This window comes from Sinohyriopsis cumingii, chromosome 3, assembly GCF_028554795.1.
Source record: "Sinohyriopsis cumingii isolate HCF-2022 chromosome 3, ASM2855479v2, whole genome shotgun sequence".
NCBI classification, from domain to species: domain Eukaryota; kingdom Metazoa; phylum Mollusca; class Bivalvia; order Unionida; family Unionidae; genus Sinohyriopsis; species Sinohyriopsis cumingii.
In genome coordinates, this window is record NC_142963.1 from 70581680 (window position 1) to 70604363 (window position 22684).

Below are 22684 nucleotides of genomic sequence, written 5' to 3' on the forward strand. Positions count from 1 at the left end.
CAGCGAACCTCTCGCAATATCTCGTATAATATAGATGTAATTGATCCATGACTAATGTTGCACGCCTGGAGCGGTGGACCAATGATTGATTGATCTATACAAATACAAAGTGACTGGGATGACACAGCCTGATGGCGTACGAAGCAGACCTGGTAAGGTGATAAAGGACACTTTGGGGTGGAGTATAGGAAAATTTTATCTTTATATATAATGAAAATATATCCTTTTGATGACAGAAAAGTCCTAGTATGTTTAATTTGTCTGATATGTATCCGAAGAACACAGCGAAACAACTCAACAACAAAACGAAGAGAAATGCACACATTTGCTCCTGCGTTTACTCGAAGAGATCTTCAAGGAGTATCTGAATTTCACTCTTAAATAAAATTAGTAAAGGCGATGTCTCTTTCACCGCCCCGTCCCCCTCCTGGACCATGAAGAAAAGGTTTGGATATACTTACTATCGTCTAGTCTAGGCAACTAATCCATCTCACTGTCCGGTCGCGAAGATAGCAACAATATTGAAACTTTATGATTTTTGTTTTACATTTGATAACGAGCTGTGGTGGTTAAGTGGTTAGAATGCCGGACTCACGACAGAAAGGGTGCGGGTTCTAATCCAACCAAAATACCAGCCTAGGATAGCTACCATAGTGTATCCTTGGACAAGGTATTTTATTCAAATTGACTCGGCAGTAAATAACCTACTGGTGTTGCTGTGCCGTGAGGCACCAAACAAAGTCAAAATATGCAATGTTCCAAGTAGCGCTTTTACTTTACAAGCGAAGGTCAGTGTTCCATAGAATTTGTTGGTTTCTATATTCTGCATTCATCCTTCTATAAAATGTAAAAGCATGACAGTCTAAAGTCACATCACCGTTGTAAACATTTTTTCTTTCTTCATTTCAACATCAAACCTACATACAGTGAGTACAGTCTATTTACCCATAATCTAATCGGCTTGTAAAATGTTTCGTGAAAAATAGGCAAATTTCAGCCCAGAAATATAAACTGCAGAAAATATTGGGACCAGTTTCAATCAACGAATACATTTTTTTTTTCTTACAGTTCTCAACTAAGGCGTAACAGTAAATTGGTTTCACTCCCGAATGCAAATGAAAGATTCGAAACATTTTAAGATCGATATCCAACTCTACTGTACATAACTGATACCGAATGCATCCGAAAAGCCCTGTTTACAAATACGTCTAACGGAGTAAACCTCGGTACTTGATGACCATTATCAATATTAAGATTTGTAAACTCTTCGTTCCATCTGAATTATTTATGAACGACAAGTGCTGTGCAGGCCCAGCCCTAGCATGTGCGGGGCCCAAGGCATCAGGCGTTGAGCGTGGTCCCCAAGCAAAACAATTGCATTGCGGAGTTGATTTCCTGAAAGTGCGGGGCCCAAGGTGATTGCCTCGTTCGCCTTGCCCAAGTGCCGGGCCTGGTGCTGTGTATCAATGCACCAACAAGTCTATGGCTCTAATTCACCGTTTACTGAATTCATCGGTTCAGGTAAGCAGGGCCGTAGAGACGACCGCGGGCACAGTGGTAAGAAACACCCGGACCTCAACTAGTTCTTGTTCAAACAAAATTTTTCTTTTATAAAATTGATAAGTGTTGTTCGGCCCTGGCCCCCTTACGGCATTTTAACACTATTAAATACTAAATCGAACCGAGTCAAATGGAGCAAAATGCCTAGCCCAGAGACACATCACAAGGATCAACCCTGTCTGGCGAGGGCCGAATTCAAGCCTGTTCCCTTCTGTTCGCTAGACCGGATTGCTGAAAGTTAAGCAGATGGAGCTGGGGTAAATATTCCCCAACTTAGAAAAAACTTTTTTCTTTCTAGAGCCACACCTTTGTGGTGGTGACTTTTTTGCGTTATTGATCGTCTCAAGCCAGGAGCTTCAATCCCCTTCACCCCCTTCCACAAAATAGTGTAATGGATTTCGCCAGTGGCTTGCGACGATGAGCGTACCTCTGTTGAACTGTGTGCATTTATAGGACTTCTTGAATTTGTTATCCATAAAATGGATCATTTTATACCTTAGCATATTTGTGAAATTTGTAAAAAATAATATAGCACAAAAAGTCGGACGAGTTTCAACGGAGAAAAAGACAACTTAATGAGTAGACACTGTAGATCCTGAAACGTTAGACACTGGTTTGAGTTTAACGTATTTATTTAAGGTCTATACAAAGTTAACATATACAGCGACGCATATCTTCTGGTCACGAGTCATTTACTGTATCAAAGATATCGAGATGATGATAAAGAAATTTGCTTAATGTTTGTAGTCTGTTCCAGACGGTTACGCTCCGTTGCGTACAAAACGATAGATGATAGCAAATTATCGAGATTTCCATGGGATACATAATATAATTTGCTCCCTATTATGCGAAAGAGGTTAAATCAAACGTTACATCTCAGATCGGCATTGAGACGGAAAGCAATATCAGCCGGATATAGACTGTAGATGATGGCTTTGGCTGTGTTGATTTAACGCCATGTTTTGGTACAGGAAGAGCCCAAGAAAACACCGGGAAGAACTATCGATCAACGGGAAGCTACCGGCAAGCTTTCACAAATACCTACATTGGCCGAGTCGAGACTCGAACCCACGCGGACAGAGGTTAGATGTCAGTGATTAATAAAGGTGAGCACTTTATACCACTCGACCACCCAGCGGGCCTAAAAATATAATGCGCCCGCATACACACAGACACACACGCAAATTCAAAAGATACAGGTAACCAAATGACACTTTACTGCAGGTGCACCTTTACAAAAATCTGTAAAATGTTAAATGCAGCTTATAACGATCAGTAAGCTGAATGGTTAAAAAAATGTGTCTAATTATTATATTTGTAACATTTCCAATCAGAACCTCCACTCTGTAATTCATCTAACGGGACTATGTCTGTAACTAAGTACCTATATACGTTATGAATAAATTAATACAAATTACCCATCATTAGCCTTCACACCTGCCCGTATGGTTATAGTATTTAGTCATTATTCATCCATTCGAGCTATCAAAGGAAGAACTTTAATTGTGCTGCCCTTTTTTCAGCATTGTAACCCTTTTAATTTTGTGACATACGGTTGAATTCCTTTTCATAAGTTATTAAATACACAAATTACATTCTGGTAAGACCGTGCCTCTTGGTTTCAATGTTGTGATAATGTTTTCACGTGCATTCTCATTTGCAGTAATGTAATTCAATAGAAAATGATATTATGTAAATCTGTTCGACATGATGTCGGTATTGAGTGTGGTGTACGGATTAGCTTTCTCGCGAATATGACAAAATGTGCACATTTTTATTTAAGGAGTAATGTAAATTTATATTTATACCGATGTGGCATTCTTAAGAAGTTAGCGGTAGTCGTCTTGAAAACATGCGGGGAAAATGTATTTCGTCAGACAGGGGCATCCAACCGTGACCGACCAGAGGCATTTCATCACATATACTCACACGCAACCTTAAAACACCTCTTTGCTAAATAAGAATTTTACTTCAGTCAGGTAAATTACTTTCATAGTTTAGTCAATACTGATATTTCTCAAATACATTATAAATGAACAACAACAACCCACACATCCAACAAAACACCCCCTATCCACAACACATTACGTACTATCCAGTCACTTTTAGGTTAGGGCCCCGAGTGGCCGAGTGGTCTAAAGCACTGTCCGTTACGGATCACTGCCATCTCACCTCTGTCTGCGTGGGTTCGAGTCTCGGATTCGGCCAATGTGGGTATGTGAGAAAGCTTGCCAGTAGCTTCTCGTGGGTCGTTGGTTCTTTCCGGGGTTTTCCGGGTTCTTCCTCCACCATTAATACTGGCCGCCATGTATAGCCTATCGTGTGCTGAAAAATGGCGTTAAACCCAACAAAAACAACTTTTAGGTTATACATCAAGTTCTATTTCCAGTATTACTATTTTCTTATGTTCCTTTGGTTTCATTTTCGGTTGCGATTCGTTCAATCTTTGTTCATAATAATTAATTTCTAAGTTCGTTCACTTTTGCTCATTTCGTTAATTGTTTGGTAATTAGATATGTTCTTGCTTCAAGCATTCGCTTCTGAAGTGCCTTATTATGACTTGACTTAATGAAAATGCTGAGGAAATGAAAAGCAGACGAGGTGAAAAGTTTGATGGAGCGCCCAATGTCAACAGTGTGAGAAGGACTAAATATTGCATTTCATCGTTATTTATTAAACATCTAATAATATAAATGAGTTTATTTTTATTTACATACATTTTAGGTTGCAATTAACTATATTTCAGTTTGTTTATTTTTGCTTATAACTTCTGTTTTTCGGTAATTATTATGTCGCTAGTAATATGACTCGAGAACTTTGGGGTAGGAGGAATTGACATCACGCTGTATGTATCATTGTGCGGGTCACTTGAGTCCTCTACAAGCATTTAGCATTGAGGCTGTAAAGTTATTATTACATGCATTGTTACAATGTTAGCAGATGTTGACCTAAATACCTGAGAGAATATGGTGAATTAAAATTACCACGTAGATGTACATGTTATGGACACTGATACCTCAACAGCATTTAGTACTGAGGCTATAAATATATAGATATATAGGGGAATGAATATTACACCGTACACCGAGAGGAAATGCATAGCTCTCTACGGGAATATAACATTTGACGTAGTTTACAATGGGTCTCGTTCCACGTTTGAAAACGGGAATACTAATGTTACAATTTTTAGATAGTATCCAACACCCACTTTTTACTACTATGCAACACATTGACTTTCTGATTACTTTCCAAGGTACAATTTCTTAGTACTATTCAACACACACTTTTAAGTACAATCAAACACCCACCGTTGATTCCTATTCGACATTTTGAATACTAGCCGACACCTACTGCTTTATTGCTATCCAACAGACACATTTTGATTACTATCAAACACACTTTTTTTATTACTATTCTAAGCCATGTACTGTACTGTTCAAAATACATCACATATACTAACCTACGAAAAGGGTAAAGGAAAGATGGGGGAGGAAATATACAAAAACATATTATCATATACAAGCACGGGTAGGAGTGTTTATAGACACTCTACACCTACAAAAAAGAGGGATAAGGATTTATTTTCCATTTTAGGTGGGCTTTGATCATACACATATACATATATACAAAAAACATACAGTGCATAGATCGGTAATAATTTTAAGCAATATCTCTCCTTTCTAGAAATCTTGGTGGCCCTAAAATGGGCCGTTGGTATTGTTTGCCAAATTAGAGTTAACACATACCACACCGCTTCACAATTCTTTTTTCGCAAACAAAGACATACTTTAAGCACATTTGTCTCTCCAAACAGGTTCATCTCTACCAGTAAACTGTGTAATGGCCTACGATACATTGGTATACACAAGGAAATCTGGATTAAACATCATGCTCAAAATGATGGTTGATGACTCAGGTTTTACCCATATCTTGGCCGGATGTCTTACCACATTCGAATCCTTCTCTTTCATTTCCAGTCTATGATGATTTCAGAAAGAAACAAATAGAAGTGCAGATACGTTTGCGACGTGCGCAAAAAGAACATGTATTTGTTCAAAAGAACAACAAAAAGAAGAAGAAATGAGAAAGCGCGAAGAAGAAGAGACGCAACATTTAAACATTTTAGAGTGAAAACTAAGCGGTTAGCCTGTTTGTTTGAAAACATTTTATCAGAATTAAAACATCTGAAATAAATGTATCAGATTTTTTAGACCAACCGAAGAGAAAGAGACCTCTACGATCAAAGACTTTTAAATCTTCTATGACATGGATATTCACGACTGAGATGCCAAGAGCAGCAGCAGCAGTTACTACTACCGTGGAAAAGGATTAGGACAGTTACAGCTGATGATGTCAAGTCCATATTTTTTATTATTAATTAGAAACGTAAAGGGTCCTTTTCGGTGTCATCTATATCACTTAGAAAAGAAATACTACCTAGTGACTCTTAAATCAAACAGAACTTAAGTCCCTCTAAAATAAGATGTGTGGGTGTGTAAAGATCTCGTCTAACAATCGAACAACAGGTTTTACATCATTCATGGAAAATCAACTCTTTTCATGACGCACATTTCATGTCAAAGAGTTAGCGGACGATGCAAAGTTTCATTGGCGGATAAACTTCGTAGAACCAATAAGTGTCGTTCAGACTGACAACCATCAAGAGCAAATGTATTTAGCACGTGCCATTGTAGTGGCTCTAACTTATGCCGAGAAATATGACACGGCGTAATTTAAAAGATCATGAAGAAATATTACAGAATCGGAACAGACCCCGACAACGGAAGGAAGTTAACTCCTTTTGTAGCAAGATGGTATTTCCAAAGGATCGTATGTGGAGTTCCTGAAATATAGAAACTTCAAGAAGTGTTGTCAATTTGTTAGACTGATAGTTTTTTGTAAAGGAGTTCGCAGAGTTCACGTGTTTTGATTACCCGATTTACCTGATGGAAAACACAGTCACTTTTATTATCACCATGCTCATTTCGATGATATTAAAATTATTACAGGATTTCTTGGAGAGCAATTATAATTTGCAAGAAATGTGACCATGTATTTACCAGTCAGGAGCAACATAGTCATTGTGCAGAGAAATGTTGTGGGTGTTAGCTTTCATTCCTGACGAAAAAGAAAGAATTCGTTGGTTTACTAGCAAGCAAACATTCATCAGCCCAACGAGTTACAAATATCACGTCAAACAATTCAAACAATAGAAAAGTGCTTGCAGATTATAGAGAGTGTGCTCCATTTGCGGCACCATCTTGTTCGAACGAATAACTAATAGTCATAGGTGTCTCCAAGAAAGAAAAGATTCCGTTTTGTGACCAAATTATTCATTACAAGTATCAGTCTTAGATTCCAAGATATTAGAATTAACTCGAGGAACCATTAAGTGACGATCAGAGCAAGAACAAAAGAAAAGGTTTGAATTTTTATCTTTTCCACTTTGAATGTTCACAAAAGACTGGAATTAACATATCCAATTTTTGTGCAGCTCACCGTGCTTGTGGTAAGTGTATGCCCTAATTTTTCACTGTCCAAAGTTTAATAAGATTTCAGGAGGACGAGAAAAGATATTTCGCGAATTTCGTACTCTTGCTGATTTTACCGAATTGATTATACACCCCATCGACAGCACTTACAGCGAAGCCAATGTCCAGCGTTACACCAACTGTCATTGATAAACCAAAGTCGTGGTTCACAATTTCTTTGATTATGACTTACAGTTTCTTATGAAATGTTATTCAGGACACCGAATTTTCAAAACTGACCATCAACAAAACAAACTCATTTATATGAAAGTACGAAATGTAGAGTTTAAAGATTCTATAAGTTATTTATCTAGCCTTGCTTTTAAGTATAATGCCTGAAATGTTTCAAATCAAAGAAATGACTAAAGGATTTTTTTTTTTCTCACACAACCGAAACTAATCAACACGTTGTGTTCTTGCATTTGCCCGGAGTTCTCTACTACAACCCCGACGGCATACACACAGAACTATTGGAAGCATTCTACACAATTTATCAAACTCACTCAACAGACTCTTTTGACTTTCATGAAGAAATGTTGAAATATTACCTATCTTACGTAGACATTTTAAACGATGTTATGGAAATTTTCTACAATTCTAGATTGAAAAGTAACGAACCCTTGAGGGAAGCTTTACAATTACCGAAGCGTGAGGATTAGTGTGCTGACAGAAATTCATATCAAAGAACAAAATAGTCATCCAAATCGTTTTGTTAGCTGTCGATATTCAACCAAAGCTTAGCATTTTGTCTCCATTACTTGTGTGAAACTAAAGACAAGTGACTACAAAATGCCAGAAATGGTGGGGAAAATAAAATAAAGCTCTTTCTGAAGATGGTTTGGACTTAAAAACCCATACATCATCTAATTATTCCGAAGAGATTAAATTAAATACATTGCTGTGTGTATACGAATACAAGCTAGATGTTTCAGTTCTTTTCTAGACTGTGTTAAGACATCACGTTCAAGTTTTGAACCAACGGGATCAAAATTGAAATCCATGGATTAAGAAGACGCCCAGCAGACATGACATGACAATTAAGAAGTATCTGTATGCATCTTGACCGTGTGATCCAATAGTACTTCACATAATCTTCAACATGTCTGAGTAAAAGGAGTTGAAGCTGGACTAAGTACAGGCTCCGTCGCTAATAACGGACAATACCAAGATCAAACTAAGTCCGTATTTTACAACCCAATGCCCACAAATACAGAGGCCCTTCATAAAGTGCGACTGTTACACATTCTTAAACATTTAGCAGGATAAATAAAATAAACTGTTGTCGTAGTGAAAGGGAAAAGGTGTTTGTTTGCGAAGCAAATAGTCGTGTACCTTTGGCACATATTTTATTGCGCTTATCTGAACAATGAATGTCGACTGAAAACAACAATACAGCCACAGCCCCATCTCCCAAAACAAAACAAAACTGTATTAACTGTGTCATCCTTCATGTCCATGTGAAAGGTTTCCGTTCCAATATAAATGCATAATAAATCTGCATCAATACAAATGTAAAGTTATATTTCCCCCATACGAATTTGCAGTCTATTGTTATAAAATTCATGCACGAAACATTTGGATAACTAAAATCAACACATACTGGCTTGATTACATTGATCTTGTATTGTTCTTAATCCTGACGAACACCTTTTCTGAGTAATAATTGTTCTGTTGGAGAATAATACATATTTTTAAACTTTGAAAATTTAATTTTATCTATTTATATGTAAAGTGTTGTTTTCTTACGAAGAAACTCAACAATCTCCTTCCTTATTACAAGTCGAGGATTTTATACCGAGACAGAAAGAAGAATCTGAGAAATGTTTACAGCAGCATAAAGAAGACGAACAAGCTTTTCTCCATCAACAGTAACAGCAAGAAGAAGAAGAAAAAGCAAGAAGAAGGAAACGACAGGAAGAAGAAACAGCAGTAGAGAAGAAACTGAGTCTAGGAGAGAAGGAGGAAAGTGAAAGTCAAACGGTGACGGTACTCTTAGACATCTTGGCGGAGTTAAGGAGTCTGAAACAAATGTATCAGACTTCTTTAATACGACCCAAGCGAAAAGGACCTTCCCAAGCCATACAGCCTAACCCTGTTACTACACCTGAGATACCATACCTAGTGATTTCTAACAAATCATCGACAGGAGCAAGTCCAGAAGTAGGCCTTGGCCGTGGCATAGGCTTAAGACAGTTGAAACTGATTGCTTCCCGTTCCTGAGCATGTTTCTGTTTTTTTAAAACAAACACCCAACGGTCCTTTTCAGGGCCACCCACTTTTCTCGAAAAGAGGTATTATTCATTTTGCCAAAATCAATTAAAATTCAAAATCCCATTTTTGCCCATGAGATTGAGTGCGTGAGTGTAGGTCCATGTTCCTAAAATCAAAACCAAAAATCACTTACGTTTTTTTTGTCTGATCTATTCTTTTACAAAGATTACAATCCAATTCACCACACAACACTCTAAAAAGTTCATAGACGTCTTCTGTGTCTTTGTTAACTCTCTCTAGTTTTTGAATTTCATCACTGTCACAGGTTTTTCCTCATCTTCTTCCTCACTTTCTCATCTTCTTCTTTTCTTTTTTCTCTTTCTGGACGTGTCCGGGATCTTTCGTTTGGGAGGGTATCTCTTCTTCCTGTTTGGAAACACTCTCTTCCTCTTGATCCTCTTTTTTTTGGCATTCTGAAGATCAATGTCCTTTCTCTTCACAATGATAACAGGTATCTTGACTTTTGTCTCTTCTGACACCTGTCTTACTTTTTTGACGGTCTGGACACTCTGTAGCCCAACGCCCTTTCTGATTACAGATATAGCAAGTATCTAGACTTTTATCTCAAAAGGAGGGTGAGTAGTTCGTGGGGTTGTCTGAAGAAAACTTTCGTATGACACTTCGCAAAGCTCTGATCAGAAGTTCGAACTGTGTGAGATCTTCCATAGTTCTGGTCAGTTTGAGAGTGAAATAAATACTGGGAGGGAAGACACTGGCCCTTTATATAGGGAAGACACTGGTCTGAGATGCATATAGGGGACCATGGCGTTTAAAATTTAGTCACTTGACTTTTTGTAGTCAAGATGAAACGATCGCATCATTTCGTGGAGAAAGGAGAAGAAAGTAAGAGGCAGAAACGAGACCTATCGCCTCGCACAGTAGCTGAAGTCTTGGCTCAAATTCATGCCAGTAATTGTGAAGATGACAGGAATGATCCAGAATCCAGACCCAGGGGGTCTGTACCCAACCAAAGTCCACCAGTAACTTCTCAAAAGCACTACCACATTCGAGAGACGAAAAAGCGCTCCTCTAAAAACTTTAGAACTACTGCTTACACGTACACGATGAAGTTTAAATATTTCAATTCCTAAGTAACTTTGGAGAAAGCAGAGGGGTCATCACTGAGGTGTGGGGTTCATTGTCAACCACACTGAAACGCAATGTGAAGCCAAAGAAGACGACACCTTGAGACTTTCTATTCATCACGACAGTCTGAAGTCCCCTGTTGCGATCGAGTTTAGCAGTCCAACAGAATTGACACCTTCCAAAATCATCGACCAGATTCAACATGTGCAACAATCAAACGACAAGTTTCACATCAACGATGGAAAAGCGACACAATTCATGACCTTCGTGTCTCTTCCCCAAAGGACAGGACGCAAAAAGGTGCTACTGGTGGACGAACGTCGCAGCCCCAGAGACAGTCTCGTCCGAATTAACAACCTTCAAGACCAGATGTGATTAGCCCGTGCCATCGCGGTGGGACGAACGTATGACGACAAGAACGACACGGCAGAATGGAAAAGAGCTTGGCAAACTATTCAAAAATCGAACCGAGCCAAACAATGAAGAGAAGCAAAACTCTCCTGAAAAGCAAAACACTGCAAGATGTCCTAGCTCCACGCTACACCTTGAAAGTGCATGCTCAAAGAGTGCGCGGACCTCTGTTGTTTCGAGGCAAATATTTCAAAGACGGAAAATACATTCACGGTTATCATCACGATGAATATTTCGATGCCATTACTAGTATCGCCGCATTCTTGGGTTACAGTTATTATTGTGAGAAATGTGACAATGGTTATAACAATCGAGAGCAACACAAGCATTGTGGATCTAAATGTGAGGGACGTTTGGCCTCTAAACCCTGTCTGGCGTTTGAATCCCCTGTAGAACAGACTGAAGGACTCAATTTGATCTTTGTGTATTCCGATGTGGTGGAAAACAACGTAGTGGGAAACACCTCCATACCGTTAGTACGTGTCATTCCTTTCAAAGTGGATTCTGTCACGACCAATGGCCAGTAAGGTGGAAACACCTATCACATTCACCGCGATTTTATACATCCTCACTATTTACCCGTCAGTGAGTCGTATATTGACACTGTCAACATTGCTATAAAAGGAGATCTGGGACAAAATATTCCATTCTCCAACGGAAAAGTCACGGTGAAACTCCGTTTTCGAAAACGATTATCTAACGAGTTGTAAGTCATGTATCCAGTGTACCGAGGCGTCGCGCGACAGCGAGGACATGATTTAGGAGAATGCTGAAATGGGCCTTTCGTTTGGTGGCCCCGATTTTGAAAACTAAGGTGACATGAAGATTGCACGCTTTGAAAGATTCCGCATTGACACAAGGAAAAGAGTTTCTCCAAAATGTCATCATTACCAAACAAACCATCAAAGAAGTTTTCTTGAAAGCAGGCAAAAATGTCATGCTTTAAACAGGCAAAGACATTTTAGCCTGACGCGGGACTCCTATAAATGCCCTTTACGCTACAAAGTCAGGCATTCCTGCTTTCCTGACGCCACAGAAAGGACAAGGCATAGATAGAAAGACCAAGAAAAGAAGAACTGTCCGTGACTTAGACGTTTTTGATTATTTAAAAACAGAAAAAACAAAGAAATAAAAAGATGTACCGAGAGTCTTGCACCTATTCCAAGTCGGAACTGGATCTGTTTGCCATGCCACCAACCATGATGATGGTAATGCAATAATCCCAATTAGTCGAATTTCATCCCGTCTCCTCTGTTAAGGACGAAGGATCAACTACCATCGAGTCTGAAATCAAAGGACAGCCAGAAGATTACACTGATTTGAACAGCAGTTACTTGTACTTCAAAGTGAAAGTGATCTACAGATCGACGGATGGTTCCGATATAAAGGAAGAAGATAAAGTATTCCCAGTCAACAAGTTCATGCATTCCTTGTTCAGTGGAGTGGATTTGTACTTGAATAAGAAACTGGTCAGTATCAATATGGACACTTACCCTTACCGAGCGTACCTGGAAATCTCTTGACGTACGGAAAAGAAGCCAAGAACACCCATCTGGATGCTTGTGTGATATGGAAAGCTGACACAGCAGGCAAATTCAACGATACCGATTTGATTACAGATAAATACCAAACCACAATGTGGGATTCATCGGTCGACAAAACAAAATCAAAGGATCCAACACAAATTTAGAACTGATGGATCGTTTGCATTCAGACATATGGCTGCAAGAAAAGTATTTGCTGAACAGAGTGAATGTCCGCCTGAGACTGAATCGTAGTAGTGCCGCATTCCATTTAATAGCTGAGTTTGCCTATTACAAAACAGTCATTCAAGAAGCCAGACTGCGTACGACTTGCGAAAGTGTTACCTACAGTGGGAAACGACATCAGTCACACTTTAAGCAAAACGACCGCCAAGTATCCGATACGGCGAGTGGAAGTTTATCAATCCCGCTGGTCATCAATCAATGATCGAAGATCATCTGTTCCAATGATAGTTACCCAAACGTTTGATCACTGGTATCGTCAAAAATACAGCTTTAAATGGAGCCTTCGAGAAAAATCCCTTTGAGTTGCAGCACTACAGCGCGTCCAAGATCGAAGTCATTCGAGATGGCAAAACCCTGAGTACCAGGCCTTTCGAACATGACTTTAGTGACTAGAAGACGAATTACTTGAGATCGTACTTGTCACTGTATAAAGCCACGGGACTGTTAGAAACCAACACCAGTTACGGCATTACGTGCTAGGATTATGCAGAAGGTTATACTTTGTGGGCCTTTGATTTCACTCCAGACCAAGGCATCGACGAGGGACGTTTCCACCCTACGGCCAAATTAGTGTGGAACGTCAGTTTGCAAAGCCAATACACGTAAACAACAAGTTGAACGTCATCTTGTATGCCAAATTAGACAATACCATAGAAATCAAGTTTGAGAGAAGTCATTCTAGACTATTAGAAACCATAGAAACCTGTTCTCTTTCTCTGAATAGTGGAGAATCTTTGGAAATGGAATGGGAGGATACCGTAGAAACAGAACCCCTAGACAAATACGAAGATGTCATAGTGATGAAGTCCAAATGGCCAGAACAAGAACAACATTTAGTCTCCTGTCTTGCTAAACACCTGGCAGAAACAAATACGGAATTGATCAAGAATGATTGCTATGGATGTCAAAACGATCATACCAGTCAATTTCAACACGATAAATATCCGATGATGAGTCAAGAAGAAAAACTGGACGAGTATCTGGAGGACGCTTGGGGTCTCATCTCAGGAGAAGCCGTGTTTCAGTGGTATAATGACTTGCGTGATCATTCCTCCCCTACGTTGAGTGCTCCAGAGATCCGTCGCACGAATACGAAGACGGAGCTAATAGACGTTTGCTTGTCAGAGATTTTCAGGCAAACAGTAAGCATTGAATTGATGACTTGTCATTACATGTGAAGAAAAAAAAACAAGAAAAAAATACACAAAAATGGATACCTGGGAATTTTATTACGTTACGGTTCGTACACTGTATCTCAAAATCCAGTGGCGTTTGCTAAAGATAAGCTGCCTCATCTCAAACATCAAAACCATCAAGATTATGTCATCAACATGGACGACAGTGATCTCCCAGGAACTCACTGGGTAGCCGTCTACTTTCCTGAAGAGGGTTTTGTGGAGTATTTTGATTCGTATGGAGTACCACCTTTGGAAGACGACATCGTCGACTTTATGAGAAGAAATGCCCAGACGACACGATTCAATAATGTGAAATTACAAGGCACATATTCCATGGTGTGTGAACAATACTGTGTATATTTTCTTCATCAGCGCAGTTTTGGATATTCTTCAGAACATTTAGTGACTTATTTTGATCGTAACTCTTCTAGAAACGATGACAAAGTAGAACTATTGTTTGGTGACAATTCTGGCTTTCTTTTGTCTTTAACTAGGAAACGTAGTGTACATCAATGGCCCGATGACTTCCATCAGTGGAAATATAACTTCACTTCACAACGTTGTCAACCGTGTCAAAATAGGTTATTTGTTTGAAAAATTGTTTGTTTTATTGTTAATTGTTGGTTGTTAGTTGTTTGAATAAAAAATGTGCCTTGAAAAATGTGTTTGTTTTCAATTTGTATCATTATATATGCTATTTGACTTCTCTCGATCGCTCTCCCTAAAATCAACTATCCTATCGCTCCGACTCAACAAAAAGTCGTAGGGGTGTTTTCTATTTTCTATCGCGTCCGCGCTTGGACAATATCACTAGAGTCAGTCGGCAATCTGACCATCCAGTGTTCACTCATCCTCCTATGAAGATGTGTTAAACACTAGCCAAGCTGAACGAAGCTCACGTAAATTTACATCGCGTCAGGCAAAGCCTGATACCCAAATCTGAAGAGATAGAGAATGTCAGAATATTGAAAGTGACAGAAGACCTGATAGAAGAGCTCTTCAGAGAGGAAATCGAGAAAGAGAAAGAAGAGTGGATGGAAAAGGAGAGAGAGAGAGAGAGAGAGAGAGAGAGAGAGAGAGAGCAGAAGCAATAGCAGCAACAGCAACAGCAACAACAGGAACCAGACAGATGTTTTTTCGACTGCCGTGTAGACACAAAAGAGTTCTCCTCTTTCCGAAGAAGCAGTTCATATCCTGTGGGAAAGCCTGCCGCGAGACGGGAACGCAATCTTAGACGATAAAAGGGTGCCACAATCCCCGTCCACAAAAATAGCCCTTTTCATGGATACCCCAATACATTAGAAAAGACATACTAGTTCAGGAAGAAGAAACCTACTATCCAACAATGGCAGTTTGCTCACCGGATATTATCTCGTTTCTATTCCTTCGCCGATGATAATGCCCCACTAACTGCCCTGGTGGATTTTTCCAACGCTTTAGCCAAAAGATTTGGGGTTGAGGCATTACCCCCAGAGACGTATCAGGAGGAGATGACAACAGGAGAAATCTGGAGGAAAGAAAACAGCCGGAATACCTTCGGCCTGCTGAATTCAAAAGTCCTTTTTAGGGCTAATCAAAATTGCCTATTATCTAATAGGGAACCGTTTTGGCTAGGTTTCCCTCCTTGACAAACTGTATCTGAACCTAATTTGAATTAGTTAAATAGGAATTATAGGGCTAAATTATTTTGTACGCTTCGTACTAGTATTAGATTAAAATAGGAAGTAGGAAAAATATTTGACTTAAATGATTTGAATTAATTGCACAGGTGGCTGACACATTATTGGTAATTTTTAATGTCCATTAGTAAAACTGGACTTGATTTGAACTAAGTACGGGCTGGCCTTTTGGGGAGTACTTGACGTTCATGGCTGGCTTGCCGAGCACCTTTCCTCCTTTGTCACGCTCGGACATCGTACACGTGGCAGAATGTGGAACGATTTCCACCTGCCACAAGCCCAGGTGTCCAAATGTGACGTCATCGCTGCCGACCAATCGTAGCGGGCGTCACATACTGCTTGGGTTGACACCTGGGACATTTCAATCCAACTAAGAAACATGAGTGTGTGGTGTGACTATTCCCACTCATGTTTAAAGCCTTTCAGTCAGGTTGTTAGGGATTAGTTAGTCCTACACCTGAGTGGCTAAATTTAAAAGTACTCTGCGAGTACATAAAAACCTGGGGGATAGGGCTCTCTTTCCTTTCCCAGGAGTAATTAAACATCACGCGGTGCGTGAATAAAACAGTGATGCATGTTCCTTGGGAGCGAAAATCACTTTAATTCAAGTAAGCAAGCATGTCTGTCTTGCTACCTATCGTTAACTGGTCAACTAAAGAAGATGAGCAGGATTTCAAAAGTTTTAGAACTCCAGATAGACTACAGTCCACTAAACCTGGAGTTTACCATACATGAATGGAGAACTGCCCATAGAACTAAAAAATACAGTCTCACAAGGGGAAGACAACCTAGGATACGAGATCTACAAGAACCTACCGGAAAATATGGAGACCATAATGCTGGACCTAATCAACACTTCCTGGAAAAGCGGAAAAATCCCTAACAAGTGGAAACAATCAATAGTTATTCCAATTCCAAAAGCAGGAAAAGATCCGACAGAAATAAACTCCTATAGGCCAATCTCCCTCACATACAATATACGTAAAGTGACGGAATCTATGATCAACAAATAGGCTCAAACACCACTTGCAATACAACAACCTAATTTAAAAAATTTAAAGCGGCTTTCGCAACAAAAGGTTCGCTCTAAATCAGTTATTCCGGCTGCAATAAAGTGTTAAGTTAGCATTTAACTCTAAAAGGAAATGCGACCGAAATCTAATAACGATTGTCCTGGATTTAGAGAAAGCTTTCGATCTAGTGTGGGCAAATGTCCTTATTGCGAAACTAAACCACTACGGTATCAGCGGCCGTATGCACCCGTGGATATTAACCTTCCTCGCCGGTCGAGAAATTAGGACAAAAATTGGTGACCAATATTTGAATACATACGTTTTTGAAAATGGCACTCAACATGGCAGTGTCCTAAGCCATGCCCTCTTCAACGTTATGAATAATGATCTGGAGCGCGCTGTCGACCTCAATAAAATAAATGTATCCAAATGTGCAGACGACAGCGGTATAAGGCTCTTATTCCGTCCCCCTTTAACAACTAATTAGTCCGCTATTGCGGAATTTAAATCGTCACGCATGCACTATGTGCACAAAGCGACGCTAATAGAATCTCATCATCATTATCAGTCTCGCTGCCTATCGTTGATTCGTCAATTGAAAAAAGATGAGCAGGATTTAAAAACTCTTAGAACTCCAAACAGACCTGGAGTATGCCAAGCATCTCCTGGAAGAGATGGCCATGGAATCGATCCAGGAAAGTGTCAGGATAGAAGAGGAGGAGGAAAAAAAGGAGGAAAGAAGAGGAGAATGAAAAGAAGAGAGGGATCCGGCATTACCTCATGCTGGGACCTTTGTGTGAGGTGAAGACCTTGCCGGAAAACATTACACGCACCATAGTTAAACTGCTTAACGAGATCTGGGAAGTAGGCAAATTACCCAATAAATGGAAAAATGCAATAGTAATCCCAATCCCCAAACAAGGTAAAGACCCCAATAACAAACTCTTATAGACCAATCTCCCTGACTAATACTATTTGCAAAATTATGGACACAATAATAACCAATCGACTTAAATACCACCTGGAAAGTAACAATTTATTATCCAAAAACCAATGCGGATTTAGAAACAAAAGGTCCACTACGGACCAACTCATACGATTGTAATCAGCAATTAAACTGGCATTTAACTCTAAACGATAGGTAGACAGAAACCTAACTGCAGTATTCATAGACTTGGAAAAGGCATTATACCTCGTTTGGACAAATGGCTTATTAGCTAAACTTAACCACTTCGGAATATCTGGACGTTTATTTAATTTCATCCAGAACTTCTTAACTGACTGCAAAATTATAACTCGAGTTGGGAACACTTACTCTGACATATACTCACTCAAGAATGGTACCCCACAAGGAAGCATACTCAGCCCCATACTCTTTAACATCATGATTAATGACTTGGATCAAAACATCACTTCAAATCGAGTCGAAACGTCACGATTTGCGGATGACAATGGAATATGGAGAGCAGGTAACCATACAAGTTACAAAATCAGTAGTGAAATTCACGACAGCCTAAACAATATAGGGAGATGGGCAGATAAATGGGGATTCAATCTATCACATGAAAACTATTGCAGTCCTCTTTACAACCAAAAACTGTTATAAATTCAAGTACCCCGAACTCACCATCCAAAATAAAATCATCAAATTCGTAAAAGTAGCACGATTTCTAAGCATGTATTATGATGAACATCTAAATTGGGGACACCACATAAATGACCTAGTAAATAGATGCAATAAAGGTATAAACTTACTAAGGAACCTTAAAGGATCCACATGGGAATCCAATCAAGAAACGTTCTTAACACTATACAGGGCATTAATAAGATCAAAACTGGACTATGGGTGTCAAATATATAATTCAGCTCCACACAGACACCTTAAAAAACTAGACCAGATACAAAGAAAAGCGCTAGTCACTTGTACCGGTGCTCTGCCGTCTGTATCCCTATCTGAACTCCAAATCCTAGCTGGAGAACTGCCCCTATACATAAGAAGGCAGGAATTAACCCTGATATATACAGCTAGAATAAATATCCACCCTATCACATACCCCACCCGTATAGCCATCAATAAATGTAACACACCTTTCAGTAACAAACGGGTAACTACTGTCCCTGCAGGGAAGCTTCTACACCAATTGATTAACCAACTACCAATTGAAAATTACCAAGCCGACCCAACAACAAACTACGACACAACGCCATGGACCAATATCAATCCATCAGTTAACACACAAAATACGGACGGAATTTAGCAATCAAAAAGACCAGGGACTAAAACTCAAAGCAATTATCACTACTGAAACTATGACTAAATACCCTAACCCAATTAAAATATATATTGACGGGTCCAAAATATCAGTCCCCCAGAACAGTAGCAGCAGTGGTAATACCTGAGCTGAATATTAAAATGGGCAAAAAGCTACCTAACCACTGCTCTATTTACACAGCTGAGTTCTGGTGTGTGTGTGTGTGTGTGTGTGTGTGTGTGATTTGGATTTTTAACGTAGCTTTAATAATTGTTCAGTCATATCGCTACGATGTCTGCAGTGTGGCAGTTTATAGTGATGTCTAGCAATGGGGCATCATGCCGCAGAAATGTAGCATGATGTCCCACCCAGTCACATTATCCCGACACCAGGCCGACCATTCCTAACACTAACCTCTTAATGCTGAGCGCCAAGCGAGGCAGCTGTTAGTACCATTTGTGTAAGTCTTTGGTATGATCCGGCCGGGGTTCGAACCCACGACCTCCCGCTTCCGAGGCAGACGCTCTAACCACTAGGCCACCGAAGCATCAGCTGAGATCTGGGCCATCCTGGAAGCCATCAGATGGATTAAGGACAACAACATACCCAAAGAAGTGATTATAAATGTCTCGCTGAGCGCCATAACATCTATACTAAAAAAAAACAATACTAAATCAAGAGAAAATTTCCTTAGGCAAACCTATTTATTAATTAAAGAATTATATAACAACAAACAACAAATCGAAGTCATGTGGATACCATCCCACATTGACATTCAAGGAAATGAGTTAGCTGACCAAATAGCGAAACAAAAACTAAATAAATCAACCCACATATCCATTAATTACAGTGTCAGCGCATTCCTAAGCATAACCAAAATCTTTATTGATAGCAAATGGCAGGAAAAGTGGAACCAAAACACCAAAGGCAGGAAACTATACTCTATTCTAAAAGATATCAATAGGAATAAGAAACCACCTAAAATCAACAACAGTGGTCAAAAAACCTTAACTAGGATCTATACAGGAAAAACCAAATTGGCCAGCAGCTTTGGGTAATAGATAGGACCGAAAACCCACAACACAAATTGCTACCACTGCCGGGTTCCAGAACACCTATCATATATATTCAACACCTGCCACAAACTAAAAAAAGAAAGAACTAATCTAAAAATGGAGCAAAATAAGATTGGATCGCCGGAAACATACTCAGGATTTTTAATGAATAACAACCCTAAACTCAATCTCACCTATATAAATATAATAAACATTATACATTAATCTGGCTTTCAAAACAAAATATAAAACCAAAATTACATAATTAAATTGTTATCAACTAGAAGACTGGCTAATAAATCAAACGTTAGGACCAATAAGATCAGATGCCTTTGACCTGTCTTAAGTTTCGGCAAAGAAATCTATCTTATCCAAATAATTTTAGCCAGAAAATAACATACCACACTAGTACAGGCTAACAAACCTAAACATAGGGAACAAATAAGACCAGATGTCTTTGACTCGTCTTAGCGACCCGATTGATCGGCAAGACATCTGTCTTATCCAAACAGACATAGCCTGGTAATAAACGTCACATAATTAGTATTCAGGCTTAGAAACTCAAATATAGGGGGAAAATCAGATCGGATGTCTTTGACCCGTCCTAGCGACCCGAGTAATTCGGCAAAGATATCTGTTTTAATCAAACAGACTTAGCCTGAACATGAAAATAACACCAAACTAATCTAAACAAATAAAATACAAATAAAGCAGCTAGGAAACAGGATAGGTGGGTGGGTGGGGTGGGGGAACACACACACACACACACATATATATAAGATTAAAAAAATAATAAAACAAAACTAAAAAATAAAAAATATTTATTTTAAATATTATTATTCTTCTCTTTCAATCAAACCACTCCGTTTCCACGTTCTCTTAATAATACTTGACAAACCCGGCATGCACATAACACCACTAATACCTCTGAGAATAATTTAGCAAGAGGTGACAATAATATCTATGCCACGAGAAATTCTAGGTCCCCAAAATTAGAGCCTATCAGGTGGTCCAACACCCGAGACCATCAGGGCCCGCTACACAAAGTAGCAAAACTACAAACAACTTTAGGAAAGAAGAACCCTAAATTAGCAACAATAAGGTGGTCCAAACACCAACGACCATCAAGCCCAGCAGCACAAGAATGCAAATGAAACAACGACAATTTAGACAAGTAAGACCCTAAAAACAGAATCATTCATATAAGGTAGTCTCAAAAGTCCAGGACCATCAGGACCAGCCACACAAGTGGCAAACTTTACCAGAAACTGTCACCTAAGATACCTCTCCTAAGCCAAATTCTAAACTCAAAACAGCACAGTTTTTTCAAAACTGTGTAAGACGACAATTTAGATCAGATACCCTGACGTCTAGGAGCACCGACCTGTGAACTTGGAGCCGCCTTTCCACCTAATCCTCCCTTGCTACGGTCAGACACGAAAATAAATAGCATGCAGTGCACGCCCTTACTACTACTGAAAATTCAGTACCAACATATGAGTGTGTGATGGAGCTAAGTCGTAGCGACTGAATAGGTCAAGTGTGTGTTCGGTCTATTCCCACTTGGCATCAAGCCCTCCATTCAGACAGTTAGGGACTAATCTTAGTCCCACTGCCTGACGGCTTCAATCAAACAGTGCTCCGTGAGCACATAAAAGCCTGGGGAAGTGGCTCGAATTCCTTTCCCTACTAGTAATCAAGCAGCCTACCGTGTAGGCATAAAACGGTGGTACATGCACGACTGTGCGAAAACCACTCAAATCTAAATTAACTAACTAAATTCGCGTCAATCAACATTGAATAAACCATGATGGCAAGTAACCACCTTGATAAAATGAACCAGCTAAAGACGTTCTGGATAATTTGGGAATGATGGAAGAAATGTTAGTCAAACTGGAAGAAGATTTTTATACTTACAGTCCCCATCGAGTCAAGATGGAATCGATAATGAAGAAAATCAAAGAACATGTTAAAGGAAATGATTAAAGAAAAAAACAGGAAAAGGAGGATGAAGAGGATAGAATAAGAATGAGGGTATGGAAAGAAAATATAGGAAAGGGAGAGGAGAATGAGAAGAGGAAAAAACAGGAAGAGGAGAAGGAAAAACAAGAGAAAAAATGAAAGAGAAGAAGAAGAGAAAAGTGTTTACAAAACTAAGAAGATGGTGGAGTAAAAGAAGAAACTACAAGAACAAGAAGAAGAATAAACTCAAAGTCCCTTTTCAGGGCCATTCATGTGTCTCGAAAAGATTTGCTTTCTTGCCTAGCAAAATTTTTAAGTCAATTTTTGATGTGATAAATTGATGTTCATCAATCTAATCTATGTATGTTGTATGTGTTATATATGTATATGTCTATATCTCTGCTGTATTTGTCTCTCCCTAGTAACGCGTATTCAGGCCACACCCTTGCCACATTGTTACCAATGTCTTGAATATGTAATTATTAACATGGTTTTTAAGTCTGCTCATTTTGATTTATAAAGCATTAAATCTTGTGAGATAAAAAAATGTACAGAGTGTTTTGAACCCCACACCTGTTTCCACATCAATTACACGCATATTTTTGTATACATTAGTCTACCTGATATCCTGTTCACTCACCTGGGATAATTAGAAAATGAATTGTTATTAGGCTCAATACATCGGCATGTAGGTCCATCGCTCGTCCCATGGCAAAAATCTCCCGATGTCCGGATGAAGAGATTGTTCTTAATTTTCACAATGGAAACTTCTTCTCATCCTCTGCTTAGCGGTGTCAGTGTTACTATGTCACTTCCTCATTTGATATAAGTCGTAATGGCTATACCATAATACATGTGTACTAGGATGGCACAGATTTAGTTTATGACTATTGGGTATTGTTTGATGATAGGTCAGT

At 39.2% G+C, this 22684-nt stretch overlaps 1 protein-coding gene across 1 annotated transcript in view; it reads right to left on the bottom strand.

Moving 5' to 3' along the window:
* The window catches only part of LOC149803075 (uncharacterized), a 50255-nt gene extending 27571 nt beyond the window's left edge, over nt 1-22684 (bottom strand). Inside the window, exon 1 of the mRNA XM_089952649.1 lies at nt 22408-22684. Coding sequence (XP_089808775.1) covers nt 22408-22477 — 70 coding nt within the window. The 5' untranslated portion in view covers nt 22478-22684. The remainder of the gene's footprint in view (nt 1-22407) is intronic.